General features: G+C 58.0%; 6 protein-coding genes across 6 annotated transcripts; 1 reads left to right on the forward strand and 5 right to left on the reverse strand.

Annotated features, from left to right (window-relative positions):
• Positions 1 to 114: 114 nt before the first annotated feature.
• ERG8 (phosphomevalonate kinase) lies at positions 115 to 1,503 on the reverse strand (the record flags this gene model as incomplete). Its single annotated transcript, XM_083192360.1, has 2 exons — positions 115 to 1,162; positions 1,235 to 1,503. 2 exons carry the CDS (start codon positions 1,501 to 1,503, stop codon positions 115 to 117), a joined length of 1,317 nt encoding a protein of 438 aa, XP_083051417.1.
• Positions 1,504 to 1,833: 330 nt separating this feature from the next.
• On the forward strand, positions 1,834 to 4,101 carry DBP7 (P-loop containing nucleoside triphosphate hydrolase protein; the record flags this gene model as incomplete). Its single annotated transcript, XM_083192361.1, has 1 exon — positions 1,834 to 4,101. The coding sequence occupies one exon, from the start codon at positions 1,834 to 1,836 to the stop codon at positions 4,099 to 4,101; it is 2,268 nt and encodes a 755-aa protein (XP_083051418.1).
• A 120-nt stretch (positions 4,102 to 4,221) lies between these two features.
• On the reverse strand, positions 4,222 to 6,314 carry ACO1O0_002901 (uncharacterized protein; the record flags this gene model as incomplete). Its single annotated transcript, XM_083192362.1, has 4 exons — positions 4,222 to 4,538; positions 4,660 to 4,916; positions 5,081 to 5,630; positions 5,783 to 6,314. 4 exons carry the CDS (start codon positions 6,312 to 6,314, stop codon positions 4,222 to 4,224), a joined length of 1,656 nt encoding a protein of 551 aa, XP_083051419.1.
• A 3,954-nt stretch (positions 6,315 to 10,268) lies between these two features.
• Positions 10,269 to 12,226, reverse strand: ACO1O0_002902 (uncharacterized protein; the record flags this gene model as incomplete). The annotated part of the gene is made up of 6 exons (XM_083192363.1): positions 10,269 to 10,551; positions 10,649 to 10,672; positions 10,726 to 10,899; positions 10,959 to 11,694; positions 11,750 to 12,020; positions 12,065 to 12,226. The coding sequence occupies 6 exons, from the start codon at positions 12,224 to 12,226 to the stop codon at positions 10,269 to 10,271; spliced, it is 1,650 nt and encodes a 549-aa protein (XP_083051420.1).
• A 1,622-nt stretch (positions 12,227 to 13,848) lies between these two features.
• On the reverse strand, positions 13,849 to 15,365 carry aat2 (pyridoxal phosphate-dependent transferase; the record flags this gene model as incomplete). The annotated part of the gene is made up of 3 exons (XM_083192364.1): positions 13,849 to 14,916; positions 15,139 to 15,198; positions 15,252 to 15,365. 3 exons carry the CDS (start codon positions 15,363 to 15,365, stop codon positions 13,849 to 13,851), a joined length of 1,242 nt encoding a protein of 413 aa, XP_083051421.1.
• A 798-nt stretch (positions 15,366 to 16,163) lies between these two features.
• ACO1O0_002904 (uncharacterized protein) lies at positions 16,164 to 17,279 on the reverse strand (the record flags this gene model as incomplete). Its single annotated transcript, XM_083192365.1, has 3 exons — positions 16,164 to 16,404; positions 16,454 to 17,115; positions 17,166 to 17,279. 3 exons carry the CDS (start codon positions 17,277 to 17,279, stop codon positions 16,164 to 16,166), a joined length of 1,017 nt encoding a protein of 338 aa, XP_083051422.1.
• Positions 17,280 to 18,070: the final 791 nt, after the last annotated feature.

Below are 18,070 nucleotides of genomic sequence, written 5' to 3' on the forward strand. Positions count from 1 at the left end.
ACGAGCGATCACTATGCGGTGCGAGAGCCCAGCCCTCATAACATAGAATGCTGTTCAAGTTGGAGACCTCGCTGGTAGTTTTTGTAACGTGATTTAAATGCCTACGGAGGGAAATCAGAGCCATCCGTCATAAACATCTAGACTCTCCCGACGGACACCCTCCATCTCTCCCTTGACGTTCAGGAGCTTCACCTTGGAGTCCGTCTCCTGACTCCACTTGACAAGGAACTCCTCCACGCGCTGCTTCGTCTCGGCATCGTCCTTCATCAGCACGGCTGCGGCGTCAAAGCCGCCAGCACCAGGGACCACACCCCCGTAGACGCCCTCCACGCCGCTCACCGCATCCAGGAGCTTCGTCTGGCTCTCCGGCTCGATGGGCACGTCGCTCAGCACGCTCATCTCCCGGATCATCTCCCTGATCGCGCTCACCCTGCCCGGCAGCTCATCCACCTTGCCCTCGCGCAGCGCCGCCGCCAGCGCCTCGTTGCGGCCCTGCAGCTCGTCCCACAGCTCCTTGGACCGCGCCGCGTCCGCCGCCCGCCACGCCAGCACCTTCTTGACCATGCCCACCGTCTGGCTGCCGCAGTCGACGTCGCACATGCGCAGCGCCACGCCCCGAGGCATGTCCAGCCCGTCCTTGGCCACCTCGACGTCCCAGCTGTCGCCCTCGACCAGCGCCGCCAGCCGCTCCGCAAACCCGCCCGCCCCGGGTTCCGGAACGCTGCCCAGCACCGAGGGCGAGAAGCGCCGGTACAGGCACGAGCCGAAGACAGCGGCCGCGACGTCGAAGCCCGAGCCCACCTTGCCCTGTGCGGCACAGTGGGCGGCCTGGGCGAGGTTGTGCAGCAGTTTCTGGCCGCTGTCCGAGGTGATGTCGAAGAGGTGCGCGGGGAGGTAGTGGGTGAGGAGGCACGCAGTGAGGGCGGTGACGAGGGCGGCCGAGGAGCCCAGGCCCGTCTTGTGGGCGCCGCTGAGGGCAACGTCGAACTGGGCGAAGCGGCCGCCGTGGACGGCGGTGCCCACGTTGGAGTAGTAGTCGTTGTCGGCCAGGATGATGAGGCGCGAGGGCTTCATGCCTGCCTGGCCGGCGACGTGGTCGACGTAGGTGAGGGCGTAGCTGAGGGTTGTCTCGACAAAGGGGTTGGCGCTCATTTTGGATCCCCTAGGAGATGTGAGCTTGATATGACTTTTTGCGTAACTGGCCATGAATGGCTTGTCTAGAACATGTACCTACACTTGAAGCTGGGTCACCTTGATACCACCCCCCTCAGGTGCGCGGTGGTAGCCGTACCGCCACTGGGCATCGACAAACTGCGGGCTGTCGACGACAATTTCAGAAAGCTGGACGCCAGGCCCCGTGCGAATCTCGGCGGCCACGACATTGATCCTCGCGCTCAGGCCAAAGACCAGCGCTGTGTACTGACGGTCCAGAGCGAGGTAACCCCCCGCCAGGAGGACCTTGCCTGGGGCCGAGACGGCGACTGTGGGGTTTGTGGGCGACATGGCCGCTTTCTCTGAGATAGTTTCCCGCAGAAAACCTTGTCCTAACTCTTGAAATCTGTAACGGGCTCTCCAAGAGTGAGATTGAATGCCTGCAATGACGTATTTTAGCGAGATGTTCACCTAAAGATGAGATGGTCCAGTATTAGCCTCGCCCATGGTCCCCTTTTTTTGTCCCCGCATTGCCGGGCGGCCTAGGTCGCATCCTTTCTTATCGCGGGCGATAAGCGCCATTCACCCATTTTTTTTTTCTGCTGGGCTTCATTCGCTCTCTCCCCCCCCGCCAGACATACCACAACCGTTCCTTGACAAGGAACCAAACAATTTCACACAATGGCGGACGATGGCATGCTTCTCAACTTTCAGTTGGGACCAGAGCCGCTGAAGCGCCAGGTCAAGTTCACGGGCGGCCGCTGGCGCGACAGGAAGCGCGCTGAGCAGTCTGCTCGCAACGCATCGACAGGACGACCTCGACCGGCCGACGACGATGCCGAACCTGCAGAGAGGGCGCCGAAGCGTCAAAGATTCGATGGCGATGGGGCAGCCCCCAGGTTACCATTCAAGTCGAGGCCTTCGTTTGGCGGAGGACGGGAGGGGGGCCACGAGTCTGGTGGGCATGGTGGTCACCATTCAGGCAAGCAGGTAGTCTCGCGCCTTTTCTCCTCAAACCCGGCCCAGAAGACTACAGTGGAGAAGGAGGAGAAAGAGTGGACAGCCCCGGAGGCAACGAACGCGCCGCTATCCGACGTGGCCAACTTTGGCACCCTCTCGCTCGCCTCGAGGCTGGTCGACGAACTCACCAAGATGGGCCTGGAGCGCCCGACAGCCATCCAGCAAAAGGTCATCCCTCATCTCTTGTCCGACAGCGGCGACGCCTTTGTGCAGGCCGAGACGGGATCCGGAAAGACATTCTCCTACCTGCTGCCGATGCTGCACCGGGTGCTGCAGCTCAGCGGCGAGGGTAAGCAGATCCACCGCGACTCTGGCGTCTTTGGCATCATTGTCTCCCCGACACGAGAGCTTGCGAAGCAGACGCACACGGTCCTTGAGCAGCTCATCCGGCCGTTTCCCTGGCTCGTATCGACGGCCATCACGGGTGGCGAGTCCAAGAAGGCGGAGAAGTCGCGGATACGCAAGGGCGTCAACTTTGTCGTCGCGACGCCGGGACGGCTGGCTGACCACATTGACAACACCAAGGCGCTCACTCTGAGCACGGTGCGGTGGCTCATTCTGGACGAGGGTGATCGCCTGATGGACCTGGGCTTCGAGGAGGATCTCAAGAAGGCTGTCGACACGCTGAAGCGGGTCGAGGTGGCTCAGAAGACGCCGAATGGCACGCCCCTGGACTCGCTGCCGGAACGACGTGTTACGGTGCTCTGCTCCGCCACGATGAAGATGAATGTCCAGAAGCTCGGCGAGATGAGTCTTGCGGATGCGACGTTCCTAGCGGCGGAGAAGGGCGAGGACGAGCCGAATCACGAGCAGGCGGCACTCAAGGCTCCGGCGCAGCTGCACCAGTCGTACACAATCGCCCCGGCCAAGCTCCGCCTGGTGACGCTCATCTCCCACCTCCGGTCCGTCTTTTCGCGCCGCGGGCGTACCATGAAGGTCATCGTTTTCCTGTCATGCGCCGACTCTGTCGACTTCCACTACGAGCTCCTCAGGGACCCGAAAAAGATGGAGCTGCCCGAGACTGTCTCCAAGGACGCCGAGCTGGTGTCCAAGACGGTCTCCAAGGCGGCGTACATGACATCTCCCGCCAGCCCCGAGGTCATACTCCACAGAATGCACGGGTCGCTGTCGCAGCCGGTGCGTACGGCCACGATCCGGTCCTTCTCTGCCTGCAAGCAGCCCTCGGTCCTGATCACCACCGACGTGTCGTCGCGTGGTCTGGATATTCCATCCGTGGACCTGGTCATCGAGTACGACCCGGCTTTCAGTTTCTCCGATCACATCCACCGCGTCGGCCGTACCGCCCGTGCCGGACGAGCTGGTGATGCCACCCTATTCCTCCTCCCTGGATCCGAGGAGGGATACATTGAGCTGCTCAAGACATCAGCACCCCCAACACCCCAGTCGTACGAGTCGGTCCTCGAGAGGGGCCTCATGTCCAAGATGGAGTTCCCCGTCGAGACGTCAGCCGCGCCCTCGGCCGGCCAGTCGTACCACGACAAGGCCGAGACGATGCAGCTGCACTTCGAGCAGCGCATCCTCATCGACACGCGGCTGCTGGAGCTGGCGCGCAACGGGTTCAAGTCGCACATCCGGGCGTACGCCACGCACACCAAGGAGGAGAGGAAGCACTTTGACATGACGGAGCTGCACCTGGGACACACTGCCAAGAGCTTCGGGCTGCGCGAGCCGCCGGGCGGCATCGGGTCTGGCATCGACAGGAAGACCAAGAAGAACCACAAGGGTGGCAGGGACAACAAGAACAGCAACAAGAAGGGGGGGCCATCGACAAAGTCGGCGGCGGCACCGTCGGCACCGTCGGCACCCAGGGACGAGGGCGGGATGGATGAGAGGTCTGCGCAGGCTCTCCTGAGGCGGAAGAGCATGATGCTCATGAGGGCGGGCGCAGACGAGTTTAATATTGGCTAGACTGGGGACAGGACAGAACGGGCACAGCGATGATAATGACCCAAAGATTTCTTTTTTTTACACATATTATTCATACATATTCGTTGCACATGATCATTATTCCTCCTTTCCTCCGCGACCCTACCACTTCTTCTTCTTCCAGTCGCCGGCATCCTCCACACCGTTGGACACGTTGTTCAGGCCATTCTCGATGCCGGTGCCGATGTTGGACACGCCGTCGCCCACGGGCTTGGCGTAGTCGCCCGTCGCGGCGTTGACAGTGTTGCCGACGCCGCGGGTGGCAGCGCCGGTGACGGTGCCAGCTGTCTTGCCTACGGCGCCGACGGTGTTGCCCAGGGTGGAGGTGAGGAAGTTGGCGGCGCCGGTGAGCTGGTCGCCGGCTGTGTTCTTGTTGGATGACATGGTCTTTTTGTTTTGTGGATGTGGTGATGTGTAAGCTGAAAGTTGAATTGAATGTTTCTTTGAAGAGCTGGTGAAGAGAGGTGACATGTGTTGAAGCTGAGTCTCAACTTATAATGGTATGTAAGGGGGCTTGGCGGGGATGACGTCAGAGATCACGGTGATCGGTGATCGGTGATCGGCCCTGGAGTGCGGATACGGATATGGAATGACGTTTCCGATATAGCTTCTCGTTGGATACTTGGATATTCAGCTTCAGGGTCTGGTGGATAACCTGTTTTTGGGGAAGTGGCGTATAGGTGCAGAAGGCGACAAGGAACCGCAGAAGTCCAAGCAAGGCCTTTCGGAGGTAGACGGCGTCGCCCACCGAAAACCCGGGTGGGCCCTCCGGACGAACCTCCGAGTCCAACTGAAGCCTGTCCAGGGGCGTTTAATCAAGGGAAACCTGCAAGTCCAACAAGGGCAATGATTAAAGGCCGGTGTCTTACGAATTTGATATGGATTTATACAGACCCTAGTTCATCTTACACATTCACCAATGCCGACGGTTAATAACCCGATCACCCCCCTCCATCAATACCGCTGCCCCGGGAGTTCATGCCGGCGATATGGGTCCCCGGAACCTGCCATCTCGTGCAGGCGGTTCTCCACCGGCATCTCATACTGCCCAGGCACCGCCACGGGGGCGCTGGGTGAAGTATCCGGGAAGGGGTGGATCTCGCGCCCCGACAGCTCGCGACTCACGCCCTGACCCGACAGCTCCGTCTCGCCCTCGCCCTCGCCCTGCGCAGTCGAAGGCGACGCAGTAGAAAATGGCACAGGCTTCCTTTCGATATAGACTGCTGGGGAGGTTGCCTGCTGGTACTGGTTCGTCTCCGGCGGCGGTGGTGGAGGGTATTCGTAGCCGCCACTCCCCTGCGGCCCCTGGGTCCTCTCCCGGCTCCTCTTGCGGAGGAACATCCAACCTCCCACTCCGGCCAACAGTATCGCAAGTATACCGACTCCAAGCCCAGCCCCGAGAGCCGTCTTGTTCAACCCCGGGCCACCACCGCCACCACCACCCTCGGGGGGCCCCGGCACAACGGAGCCATGGGAATCATGCCAGACGGTAGACGTCGCCTCAATCGTGACTAGAAGGAGCAAAATCACAAGAATCAGCAACGGCAGTGCTCAGCAAGAATTTGTGGTATCAATTCCCAGGTCAAAGTAAGTACCTAGACCAACTGCACCGCAATAACGGCTGCAGGCACCACCAGCGCCAGGAGGAACAGCAGCAACTCACCCCTCGACCCAGACGCCCCGTCTTCCGACGCCACCGTGTGCGTCACCAGTGTGGTATCCGTCACCGTCTGGGGTGCCCCCGACCCTCCTCCCGTCTGGCTGGGCTCTGCCGCCGTGGACGCTGCGCTGGCCCCGTCCTCAGGCCCCGAGGCGCCCGTGTACCACGCGGACACGATGGGCTGGGTGAAGCCGGCCTGGCGGCAGTACGAGGCGTACAGCCCACGGATGATGGAGATATCGCGGTCCATGTCGCCTGCGGCGCAGTACTCGCCGGCGCAGTCGTTGATGAAGGCGCTGACGGCACTGGCTGACGCGGTGGGCGTCGCGCAGTAGCACTCTTCGGCGTAGGGGGACCCGCACGACAGGATCTGCCCGATGTCTTCCTCGTTCTGGAAGCTGCCCTGCGAGTCGAGGCAGATGTCCACGCACTCGTGCATGTCGTAGGGGATATCATCGTCGATCGAGACGGACTCGGCGAGGGAGGAGGGGAGCAGGGAGAGGGTAAGGAGGAGCAGGCGGCTGGACCGGACCATGATGGCGGTTCAGAGGGTCCCGGTCGGCAGGGTGGCTGGCTGTGTGATCAAGTGTTGATGATGATGATGATGATGGTGGTGGTGGTGGTGGGCGAGGTGGTATAAAGTAGCAACGGCATCATGGCCTCCTCACATGGAGGCTGGTCCAAGGCAAGTATAAGGCTATATGCAACTGTCAGCCTCGCGGCCTGCATCTCTGCGACACGATCCATGTCGGTCCCCATGAAGCTGAACGGAAGTCTGCCTCAGAATATGCACGTCCCCAGTGTTTAGCACACCACCTCATGATGGTCTCAGAGTCCCAGTCATCCGCCAGGATTCTCAGATGTGCGATAATGGCTACACACAGCAAGGGAGTGACTGCAAGAGACGACCTGGTCTTTTTTTCTCTATTTTCTGACTGGGGTTCGGACAACTAGTAGAGCGCTGGGAATTTCCTGGTTCTGCCACCATCATCCTCTCCGCAGGACCTGGTGTCGTATTGTATACGAAGTACGAAGACTACGGAGAAGCCTCTCTGGTGCTACATAACTCAGCCCCTATACCCTCTACCTCTTACGATGTAAAACAATGGTATTGCTATCTCCAGCCTGGCTGGCGATTTCACATACACGGGAGGGCTACGGTAGGCGTGGTATTATCATCTATACCCGTATTTCCGGTGTAACCAACGTGTGTGGGTATTATGAATTACGGGATATTAATTAACTGCGATGAGCCCAGAAACCCTACAGATACGCATGCGGGACTACTAGACGAGGTGTACTTCATGATAGGTGCCAGGCGTATGTGCATGCCTGCGCACCTCGCAACCAATAGTCACCTTAAAGGTCATATTACAGAGTCGAAATGCAGATGGAAACCTTGACTGAGCCTCTTCGCCATGGAATGAAGCCGTCTATGTGTCTATCCCATTCAACGTTGCCAGCCATTTATTTATCCATTCTGTGCCATCACGTCTCGAGTCCGACTCTTCGGAAGAGACCTCAGCGGAGTCCCTATGGTACGGGCCAGAGCCACTCACGTCGGTGAAGGATAGCGGAGATCCAGTCCACGTCGCAACTTCGACCAACGGATGGGATCTCGCCCGTGTATTTCTGGTCTTGAGGACTTGACCATGTCGAATTATATGCTCTCCGTGCCGCAGGCGAGAGCCCCATACCACAGGGGCGCGGTGTTGGGACGGCGTTGCGCGAGGAGATGGGCCAGCAGCTCGATATGTCCGGCCTAGATCAGGGGGCGGACGATGCATAGGATGGGTTCGAGCCACGCACCAGCAAGGTTACAGTCGACCTGGGGCTCCCAGAATGTGCCCCATATTGTCGAGGACAGAAATTTCTGGTCCGAGAGCACCATGTAGCGGGAGATGTTCTCAAAGTCTTGCGGATCCGCGATGATGAGCCCGTGCCCCAGGACGCTTGCTCCCGTTTGAAGGACGACGTCGCTGGGAGCTGCACACGGGACCCTTCCATGTTGTGAAGTGGGGGAGACAGGACCATGGCAAGGGCGAGTGAGGACTGGCCGGCGACCCCGTATGCTTGTAGCAAATCTGGAGAGGAAGTCTGCCGCTCGGCGACTTGACGGTGGAGCATAGCTGACCAGGTTGTCTCCTTCGTTGTCTATGGCCTCGGCCGTGACCACGAATCTACCCTTGCAGAGAGAGATGGGCCACGGTGGTTTGTATTCTCCGCCAGTGTGCCATCCTACACCGAGCTGGAGGAGAGCGCTCCACCATCGCCGCTCCTCTGCCGAGGCTCTCCCAATGTGTATCTCTACACAGGGTGTGGCTTGGTCGCGAGGTGCGAGTGGGAGTCTCCAAGTCGGCGTAATGCATTGGCAGGCCCTGTCTCTCCAACAGGGCCATGGAGAGGATGTAGGCCCACGCCATGGACATGACAGATACGCCCTGCAGGGCCGAGTCTGCATATACAACCCGCTCCTAGTCCGATATATATTACATATGGTAAGCCGACCCCGCGGTAGATCCCCATGCCAGCGCCGCTGTCTTCCGCGCCGAGTTGATACCCTCAATTCGGAGTGGCATTTTTATTTGGGAGAGGCCAGCTTCCAAGATGGACAGCCAGGTATGGCTTCATCAGGAGGCAGCTTCTCTAGCAGAGCCGGAATGCGGTAGAGGACATCATCAAGCCGGACCGTGTCATGCTTCATGCGCCAGTACTTCCTGCTGCGGACAAATGTCCGCCTCAGCTGTTCAGCGGAGGGTGCGACGGCCAGGTCTTGACCACTATCTTTGGATGAGGAGAAGGAGGATATGTAAATTGAGGAGGATGAAGAAGACGATGAAGATGAGTCTCCGCTGAGCGTAGAAGATGAAAGATGCCATCGTGAATTGCAGAGCTTGGGAGGACAGGCCCAAGTTCACGTTCATTTCACGTCGTTGGCCAGGTTTCACAAGGTGTGATCTGGTTAGCTCGAACAACACCTTTACACGAATAACATCAATTATGGAATTATCCTCATCTTTATACAATTATGATTCTGAATGAGTCCCATTCAACCGTGGACTGCAGCATGGAAACCATCATAGAGACCGACACATCTATCCTACAGTAACGACTACAGTCAATCTCAGATAACCCTCCTCTACTATATAAACAATAGTGACGTGTCGCATCTCATCAACATAGGCATCCTAGGATCATGGTATCTTGGAGGTTGGGCATAGGCCAGGCAACTCTCCAGCACAGGCTGCAATACAGGTAAGCGACTCAGAAGCGAACCATGATGCTGCCTCACTCAACGCCAACTATGAAATACCTGGTACTTGAACTTGGAAGCCTGTGTTCCTAGCCAATTAGATAAAACAAGTGGATAAATACACGTCAATATTGGTCGGGTACATGCATTAAGTAGCATCAAGCAGCATCAGCAGCATCAGCAGCATCAGCAGCATCAAGCGACCACGTCAAAGTCACCCCATAGTAAGCACAGGGCTTGCTGGGGGAATCAATCCCATCTGCAACCATTTTCTCAGACGCGCCGATGACCGCTCGTGTAGATGGCCAATTATCACCGTGGCGAAAAGTGAGGCGAGGTGCTGACTGCATACGACGTGCCCTCGCGAATCCGATCTCACAGCCTCATCAGCAGCGATACAAATACACCAGGCTTCTCCTCCAAACAACTCTAAATTCCTAACATCTTGCTTCATTAAATATCCTATTCAAGGAGATCTCCCCGCAGCACTCCCGTACGTCGTTCCATCTTCTGATTCATGCCCCCCCCCCCCCTTTTCGCCCCCCCTCGCTTACATGCACAGTTTACAACTGACACCAACACCAACTCAAGGACCCGAGACAAAGATGGCCCGGACCCTGACGTGCATCAGTCTTGGAGGCCACGACACCCGCTGGCGCAACTGCATACCCTGCCACGGCCAGAGCACCATGGGCCCGTGGAAGTGCTCCTCCTGCACCGGCCACGGCAAAAGCTATCAGCGCTGCAGCCGCTGCAACGGGGCTGGGTCGTACAGTGGGTGTCCCCTTTATCTCTGGTACCAAGACGAGAAATGTGCCATATGCTAAAGGAGACCATAGTCATTCGGTCGAAATGAGGCTTCAAAATAGAGGAGTGTTGGTGATTTGTTGACGACAGTGACGTTGGGAATAGCATACGAATAACGAGTACATGTACACAGACGACGCCAATTTCCTTTTTGTTAAAAGTTTCAGCCTTACAATGCATCATGTTAGTAATTCATGCAGTCATTTCCATATCATGTGAGACTTGGTGCGACCACACCACGTGCACATCATGTGAGGAAGAACACGAAGGATTAGGACTGCTTCAAGTCGGCTCGGAGACCACCCCCACAGAGGCCCATACACTTTACTTGCTGGCAAACAAACATGGGGCGCTTTCGTGAATAAATCTCAAACATTTGGATATCTTTCCATAAAACTGACAGAAACACACACACACACGGCACCCCGATCAGCCCCTCCTGCTCCCAGAGACAATAGTGGTCCACGTGAACCCCCTCTCCCAGGCGGGCGTCTGCCTGTGCTGCACGGCCTTCTCGACGGCCCTGGTGGCGCGGTCGGCCAGCTCCTGGTCCTCGAACAGGAACGTGAGCTCCTCGAGCGTCTTGTTGGCCGTCTCGGGGAAGAAGAGGAAGACGAAGATGTTCTCGAAGACGAGCAGGCAGACGTACATGAGCAGGTACTTCCAGCTGATGGAGTCGATGCCGATGGGGTTGACAAAGGTGGTGAAGAATCTGTTGGGTAGATGGTTAGTCGAAGATATACATAAACACATAATTTCGGGGGCTGCAGGTACTAGCCCGAGTCTTTGACAACTCGGATAGAACTCACCCTGACACGCGCCCAAAGAGTTGGCTGGGGGTTGTGTTAGCACGAGAAACATCCTAGGTATAGGGAGCATCACTCACAAGAAGGAAATCCCACGGCTTCGAAGGGCGTACGGCCAGAGCTCGACCAGGTAGGTGTACGTCAGAGCGTTGTAGCCGATATTGTACGCCGGCGAGTAGAGAAAGATGAAGATCAATGTCGCCCAGGCAGCCGCGTCGTTCTTGTAGCCAGTGTCGGCAGCATGCACGGCATATCTGGAGGCGTCAGTCATTAATGCGTGGGCAAGCGTCCATGGGAGATGTAGTAGTAGTACCTCATGCTAATGGTCCAGGCAGAGTAAACGCATAGGAGGGCGATGGTGCACGTCATGTACATGACGCGGCGACGGAAGAGCCTCACGGTGCTGGCGGTGAGCAGGGCCATGCAGAGCGACCAGCAGCTGTTGACGAGGTTGATGTTGTTCTTGGTGGTCGAGTCCTTGAAGCCCACCATCTCCAGCAGGTCGCCCAGGTAGTAGCTGATGAGGGTGTTCCCGCTCCACTGGGTGAACAGGCCCAGGGCCATGGTGACGAGGGCGCGGCGGCGCATCCCGCTGGTGCGCAGGAGGTCGGCCCAGGTCTCGTGCGAGGCCTCGTACTCGATGGCGATGGTGGTGCGGATCTGGGCCATCTCGGCCTTGACAAAGTCCGAGTTGGTGTTGCCCTCGGCGTGGTACGTCGACAGCACCTCAAAGGCCTCCTCCTCGCGGTCGTTGGCGATGAGCCACCGGGGCGACTCGGGCAGGAACAGGACGAAGCTGATCTGGAGCAGAGACGGCGCAATCTGCAGCAGAGACGGCACCCTCCAGCCCCAGTCGGACGCGATCTGGTTCGTGGCGCGGCAGATGCCTGCGGCGATGATCTGCCCGAAGAAGTAGCTGATGTTGAAGAGAGATGTCATGACGGGTCGCTCCTTGGGGTACGCCAGCTCGCCGATCAGGGAACTGCCCGCGACGATGCAGACGGGGATGCCGAATCCGAGGATGATGCGAGCCATGATGTACATGGCAACTGGGGAGTGTCAGCCGTCAAGAGGGAACCCTCCAAGGGGGTAGACCACACATACCATGCTGACTGAAGCCCTGGACAATGGAACCCCCCACCATGACCAGCGAGCCGAGGAAGATGGACCAGCGTCGACCATACCGGCGGTTGATCATAGGCACAAATGGGAGCGAGAGGACGGCGCCCAGCGAGTAAGAAGCCGAGATGAAGCCCTGGAAGGTGCCCTGGGGGTTGCCAAAGTACGTGACCCAGCTCGGGACGATCTGGAGGGCGTTGATGAGCTGACTGTCAAAGCCGCTCGTAATCTCGACGCCCATACACGTGGGCAGGAGCTGTCATCACCATCAGTTAGGAGAAGCTGCCACTACTTGTATACCCAGGTACACTTGTACGGGGTGCGGGCAGAGCCGGGACTTGCCATCAAGTACAGATACCGCAGGTTGGGCTTCTTGTACCACGGGATCCTGTCCGTCTCGACGATGCGCGTGAGGACCGGGTCGACCTTGGTCTCCCTGTGGCGGGTGACGAGCCTCGACATGGCTACGGAGGGACGGTGTGCGAGCGAGGAGCCCGTCGCCCCTGGACGCGGTTTGGGAGCAGAGCTGGAGGCAGGCGATGGCAGTCGACGACGAGGCCCATCAGGAGCAGCAGAACCAACTAGGGTTTGGCAGCTGGCCTCCTCATATTATACCTGCATACTTATCCCAGCGATACGAATAGTAATACTTCTGCTACCCTGACAACAACCAACAGCCCCAGGCCGCCCTGGCCCGCGAACCGAAGCAGGCATGCGCCCTCGTCACCTCGTGGCCGACATTAGGGTTGGACCGCCGTGCTGGGCCAACCTCATCCACGACCATGATCGCCCGTGTCTTAGACTCTGAGACTCTGGGTCTCCGCAGTCAGAGGCTGGCAGGGTGCGGCCCGTCCAGAGGCCCCCCCCCTGGGGAATCAACATGTGCTCGAGGACTTCATTGGCCGGCTTAATTGCCAGTTCTTATGGGAAAATAGCCTGTGGTGGAGTCATCCCATGTGAGACGATAGAGAAGTCCGGGGTTGGCAGCTCCGAAAGGAGGGGATTCATGGATCCATGGACTCATGGAGGGCGAGTCCTTGAACGCGGTGGAGATGAGCACCGTGGACTTGTTGATGCTTGTCGTTTCAACGTGAAGATCCGGGGTCAGACGGCCCAGGGCACGGATCATGTCGACTGGGGGATATTGTGTTATTTGTCAAGGCAGAATCTAATTTGAAAGGTGCGAAACGAAGTGTGCACTGGCCCATACGGTCCGGCTCGATGTGCTGAAGACTGGAATTCGGTCAACATGGGGATTAGGGGTTGAATTGGGGGCCAGGGGCTCGTGCTGGTGCTCCATCACGTACTGCCCATTATGTAGAACATGGCGGACAGTCCGCCGCGATGCTCTCCCACCTCTATTATGGCTCAAATACTTCTGTACAGCATGCTTTTAACCAGGTTTGAGCCACAGGTAAGCATTCAGCCACGTTCGGGTCCTTGGGGGGACGGACTTCGCAAAGAAGGCTTGTTGGGACTCGTGCATACTGCCTCGGAAATGGAAAGCGGAGGGAAGCTGTTGGCCCCCTGCCTTGCCTCCCTGCTGGGCGTCTTTTTCCCCTCCTCCTCCGAGGCTCAACGGCCAACTGTCAGACGGAGTCCGCGGGCAGAGTGCCGGCTTGGCCGCAGCGGCTCCGAGTGGGATAGCACCATGATCACCCAAGTTTTTTCAGTGTTCATGCAGAAGCCCGATGGCATGGCGTAATGAGATGGTATTAACTTGTTGGTCAGCAGAACTGAAAGCCCCATCGTCTAAACCCCCCCCCCCCCCCCCCCCCCCCGGGGCCAGGCAACCTCTTTCTCAAGTTTCCACCCTCATCGCAGGCCAATCAACATGTCTCCCACCCCAGGTCATTCGACAGCATGACCCGACACAGCGTCTTCGAGCCGTCACCCGGAAAAGACAAGCGCCATGTAGCGCCAGCTTTGGGCCCTTGGCCGCAATAATATATCTCAGACAAGCGCCCGGCCAGCCGTCACCACCAACAAGACAAACAGGCAAAGAATGAGAAGAGAAGAACCCCGGGAAACCCCATGACGCTTAGCATTACAAATAGCTAGTATCCGTTCGTACAACAACAAGTCTAGCTAGTAGTCACCACACTGTGCACCGCCTTGGCAAAATAATCAATGTTCTTCGTGTTCAGCCCCGCCATGCTGATCCGCCCGTTCTTGGTCATGTAGACATGCGCCTCGTCGCGCAGGCGCTTGACCTGCTCCTCCGTCAGGCCCGTGAAGCTGAACATGCCGATCTGGTCCGTGATGTGGTTCCACGTCCCCGGCGTGCCCAGCTCCTCCAGCTTGGCCCGCAGCGCCTTGCGCATGCTGATGATGCGGCCCGACATGGTCGTCAGGTTCTCCTCCCACTCAGCAAACAGCTTGGGGTCGTTGAGCACCGTGCCGGCGATGCGCGCGCCGTACAGGGGAGGGTTTGAGATCTCAGAGCGCTGCAGGATGGCCAGCTGCGACGCTATGCGGGCAATCGTGTTGGCGGCGTCGGGGCCCGGCGCCGTGATGGCGTGGAAGCAGCCCGCGCGCTCGCCGTACAGGCCAAAGTTCTTGGCGAAGCTCTGGGCGATCAGCATCTCGAAGCCCTGCTCGACAAAGTAGCGGACGGCGGCCGCGTCGCGGGCCAGGTTGCCCGAGGCGAAGCCCTGGTACGCCGAGTCGAAGAAGGGGAAGTGGTTCTTCTGACGGATGACGGCGGCCAGCTCCTTCCACTGGTCGAGCGTTGGGTCGACGCCAGTTGGGTTGTGGGCGCAGGGGTGGAGGAGGATGATGGACCGGTCGGGGGCGTTCTGGATGGCCGCCTTCATGCCCTCAAAGTCGAGCCCCTTGGTCTTCTTGTCGAAGTAGGGGTACTGGGCCGTCGGCAGGCCGACATTGTTGAAGATCTGGTGGTGGTTGGCCCACGTCGGGTTCGAGACGTAGACGGTGCGGTTGCCCTTGAAGAACTTGGCCAGGAAGAGGGCACCCAGATGGACGGCGCCTGTGCCCGAGATAGTCTGCACCGAGGTGGCACGCTTCTCCCGCAGCGCAGGCGAGTCAGCGCCCAGCATGAGCTCGGCCGCCTTGGACGTGAAAGCCTGGATACCGGCAATCGGAGCATATTCGTGATCGAGCTCGGGGTTGTTTCGGAGAATCTCGTCGGCCTAGTCACAACGCCCTCGTCAGCACCCCGGTACGCGCGGAAGCGGTGCAGCAAAAGTGCCTGCCGTCAGTCGAAGGAAACGCCTTGGAGCAGAATCAAGCAAGTAGCTCGAACAAACACTCCAGAGGTGCCCGCCCATCTTCTGAGCTGGGAGAAGAACATCTCCAACGGGCCCAAGGTCCGTCGAAGAGATGCCCAAGGCAGGATGGAATGGAGCTCTTACCTTCTTGACTACGGGCAAAACCCAGGGCTTCGCATTATCATCGCGGTAGGCGCCAATTCCCTGGCAAAAGGTCAGCTTGATTTTTTCAATGAAAGCAGGTGCGCGGTATCTACCAAGTCGATCTTGCTGGGGCTCTGATCAGCTCTGTAGGCGGCCATGAGGCCAAAGAGAGGGTCCTCCGGGGCCTGGGGCACCACGTCGGCGGGAAAGCTGGTTGTTGAAGCCATGTTTGGTGTGAGATGGTTGGCAATGTTGTTGAGACGAGAGAGGGAGGAAGAAGCTGTCGAGGAACTCGAAGCTGATGTAGGTGAAGGTGGCATGATGCGAATGTGGGGTGATGGTCGGAGGGGCCCCCGACCAAAAGCCTGACACAACTGACGGAATGTACGTAAACGGCCTGAATGGAACGCCCTAGTGGTCTAGCAGCGCCGGAATTGGGGACCGATCCTGAAGCTGCAGGTGGCTGGCGTGGCCGGTGGGCTTTTGGCTGTAGTGGGCTGTAGTGGGCTGCAGCGGGCTGCAGTGGGCTGTGGTGGGCTGTGGAGGACGACCCTGTCTGCTGGGACCCCAGAGGTGCTGCTAGTGCTAAATACAGACACTGGAATAGGCGGGCAAATCAGAGACGGACCAAAAGTAAACTGAGCGCATATGCGGCGTGGTCTTGGATCGCTCGCGGCTTTATACCCCGGATTCAGCTCCAGCTCGCTCCAGCACGCACCTACGGTGCCGAGGCCTTCGGTTCTCCCGGCCTACCTTCGCCCTTCACCCCCCCAGACATGATACGATCTGATCGAAAAGCTGTCTGAACTCATGAGCCTGCCTACTGGGTCTTTCATTTTATGTCGCATGCCGAGTTCATTTGACCTGTTTTGGCATCTGTCGCGGGCTTGCCGTTGTGCGCCCATGCAATCACATGAAAATACCGGCCGTCCTCCAAATGGCCATATAGCGTCATATGCCCACTGAGACCCCCTTACGGACTCCATACGTATCTTCACATGCCCAAAATGTAGTACGTGTCCCTTCTAGAATATCAGATCCCACACCACTAGAAACGCGCACAGTCCACTTGTCGCGTAGAATGTCCACTTGGCCGCGCTGGGCCGCTCCGTCGCCTTCTTCAATTGCTTGTTACCTCCCTCGACATTCTGCGTCGTCGCTTGCGACTCTTCCACCAAAATGTCAATCTGGTCGCCTTGGGTAACCAGGTGCTCGATGAGCTGCGTCTGGAGGCTACTAATCTCGGCCAGAGACTTTTGCGCCGTCCTGAGAATATGTTAGCCAAGAACTTCCAGGGGCATATCGTACCACATACTGAACCGATTCGTTCATGCTCTCAAAGTACTTCATCATGTCCTGGTTCCCCTCCTCAAACATCTGTAGCTGCTCCGCGCTCAAGTCTTCCTGCCTATGTCCCTGCTCATCGTGCGTCGTTTCGAGGTCCTTCGGGGTCGTCCTTGTCGGCGCAAATTCCGCAAAGTCACCCAGGCCGGGTGCTTGGGAACCCAGGCTACGGTTCTTCTCCACCTCGCGAGCCAGCCGCGCCTCCATCATGGATTTTTGCGTCAGGCCGCACAGCTGCAGCCGCTGCCGTAGGTACCACAGGACCCCGTCTCGGTGCGTCTTGATCTCCTGTGCCTGGGCCTCCGCGGCGAGGTGCTCGGGCGTCTTGCCGCTCATGATGCCGCCCGCCGCCCAGGACCCCAGCGCCCCCAGCCCGCTGCCGTACTTCTTCTGTATCGCCCTGGCCTCGGTCTCGTGCCGGATCTTCTCTGCACCGTCGAGCGCCTCGATGCTCCAGTTGAGCTCCCGCATCATCTCCTTGGCGTCCTTGTCAACGGCCTCCCGTTCCCGGTCAGACAGCACCGCGGGCTGCCCATCTTCTGTTCGCCCATGGCCCTTACGAGGCTGGGCTCGCGAGAGGTATGCTCGTCGTACACTTCGGAGGTTCTGGTGGAGTTTCGCAATGTGGGAATTCTGCACGTGTCAGATCAATTCTGCCCAGTGAGGAAAACATAAGCTCGTACTATGCGTAGGGCCTCCTTCAGAAAGCCGTCAATATTCTCCAGTGTCACCTGCTTCGTCGTAGGAGGGACATGCTGCTTCCGTAGGAGCTCGTCAAACTCGGGGGTAATGTCCATGGCGAAGTGAGGGCCGCAGGGGCCCCGGAGACAGCGTAAATTGGCAGTTCGTGCGTCTGAGAGCACCAAAATTCAGGCAATTCTTCAAACCGCTTAGTCTGTCAGTTTTCTTCTCGTTGTCGGGATTCGTAGCGAGGTAGCTATCGCCTGAGCTTCAGCGTTGGAAGAGCTACGTATCCCGCATGAAGTGCGGGGCTGAGTCAGCATCGAATAACTTCCCGAATTCCAGTCCGTACGAGTACCCTACATCCATTTATGCATTCTGTATTGTTTACCCTCCAATCTCACCACCTCTTGGTCTTTAGTTCGAATTCAACCATTAAAGTAACGATAAGCGACAAGGGCCCCAGCCTTATCGAATGTTCAAATCGAGGTTGCAAAAACTTCAATCTGTTACACTAACCCACCACCAACTTTGAATAGAGTCAAATTTAGACAATGAAATTAACGACACACCCCTAGACAAAGCCGTTAATCCACAACTAGAATCTTGATCACGAGATATGAGAAATATAGATTTTTGTATACATAACTTACTTAATATTAGCAATGGCAAGCCGAAACCTGTTCTATGCATGTGGGGCGGGCCCCGACATTACGTCCTCCCCATCAACAAGTCCCGGCTATCTGTATCCATTCGACTTTGAGAAACCGGCAGAGTCGCCGATATGGGCCACCTTCCATGCTAAATCCTCGCCGGTCAGGTGCGCATAGTATCGGACATCGGGCGCACAAGCCGGACATTGGCCGAGTGATAATCCTATTCAGTATCCCAAACCAGGAAGCTCACA

The sequence above is a fragment of the Amphichorda felina genome (genome assembly GCF_050947745.1).
Source record: "Amphichorda felina strain 45539 chromosome Unknown scaffold_3, whole genome shotgun sequence".
NCBI classification, from domain to species: domain Eukaryota; kingdom Fungi; phylum Ascomycota; class Sordariomycetes; order Hypocreales; family Bionectriaceae; genus Amphichorda; species Amphichorda felina.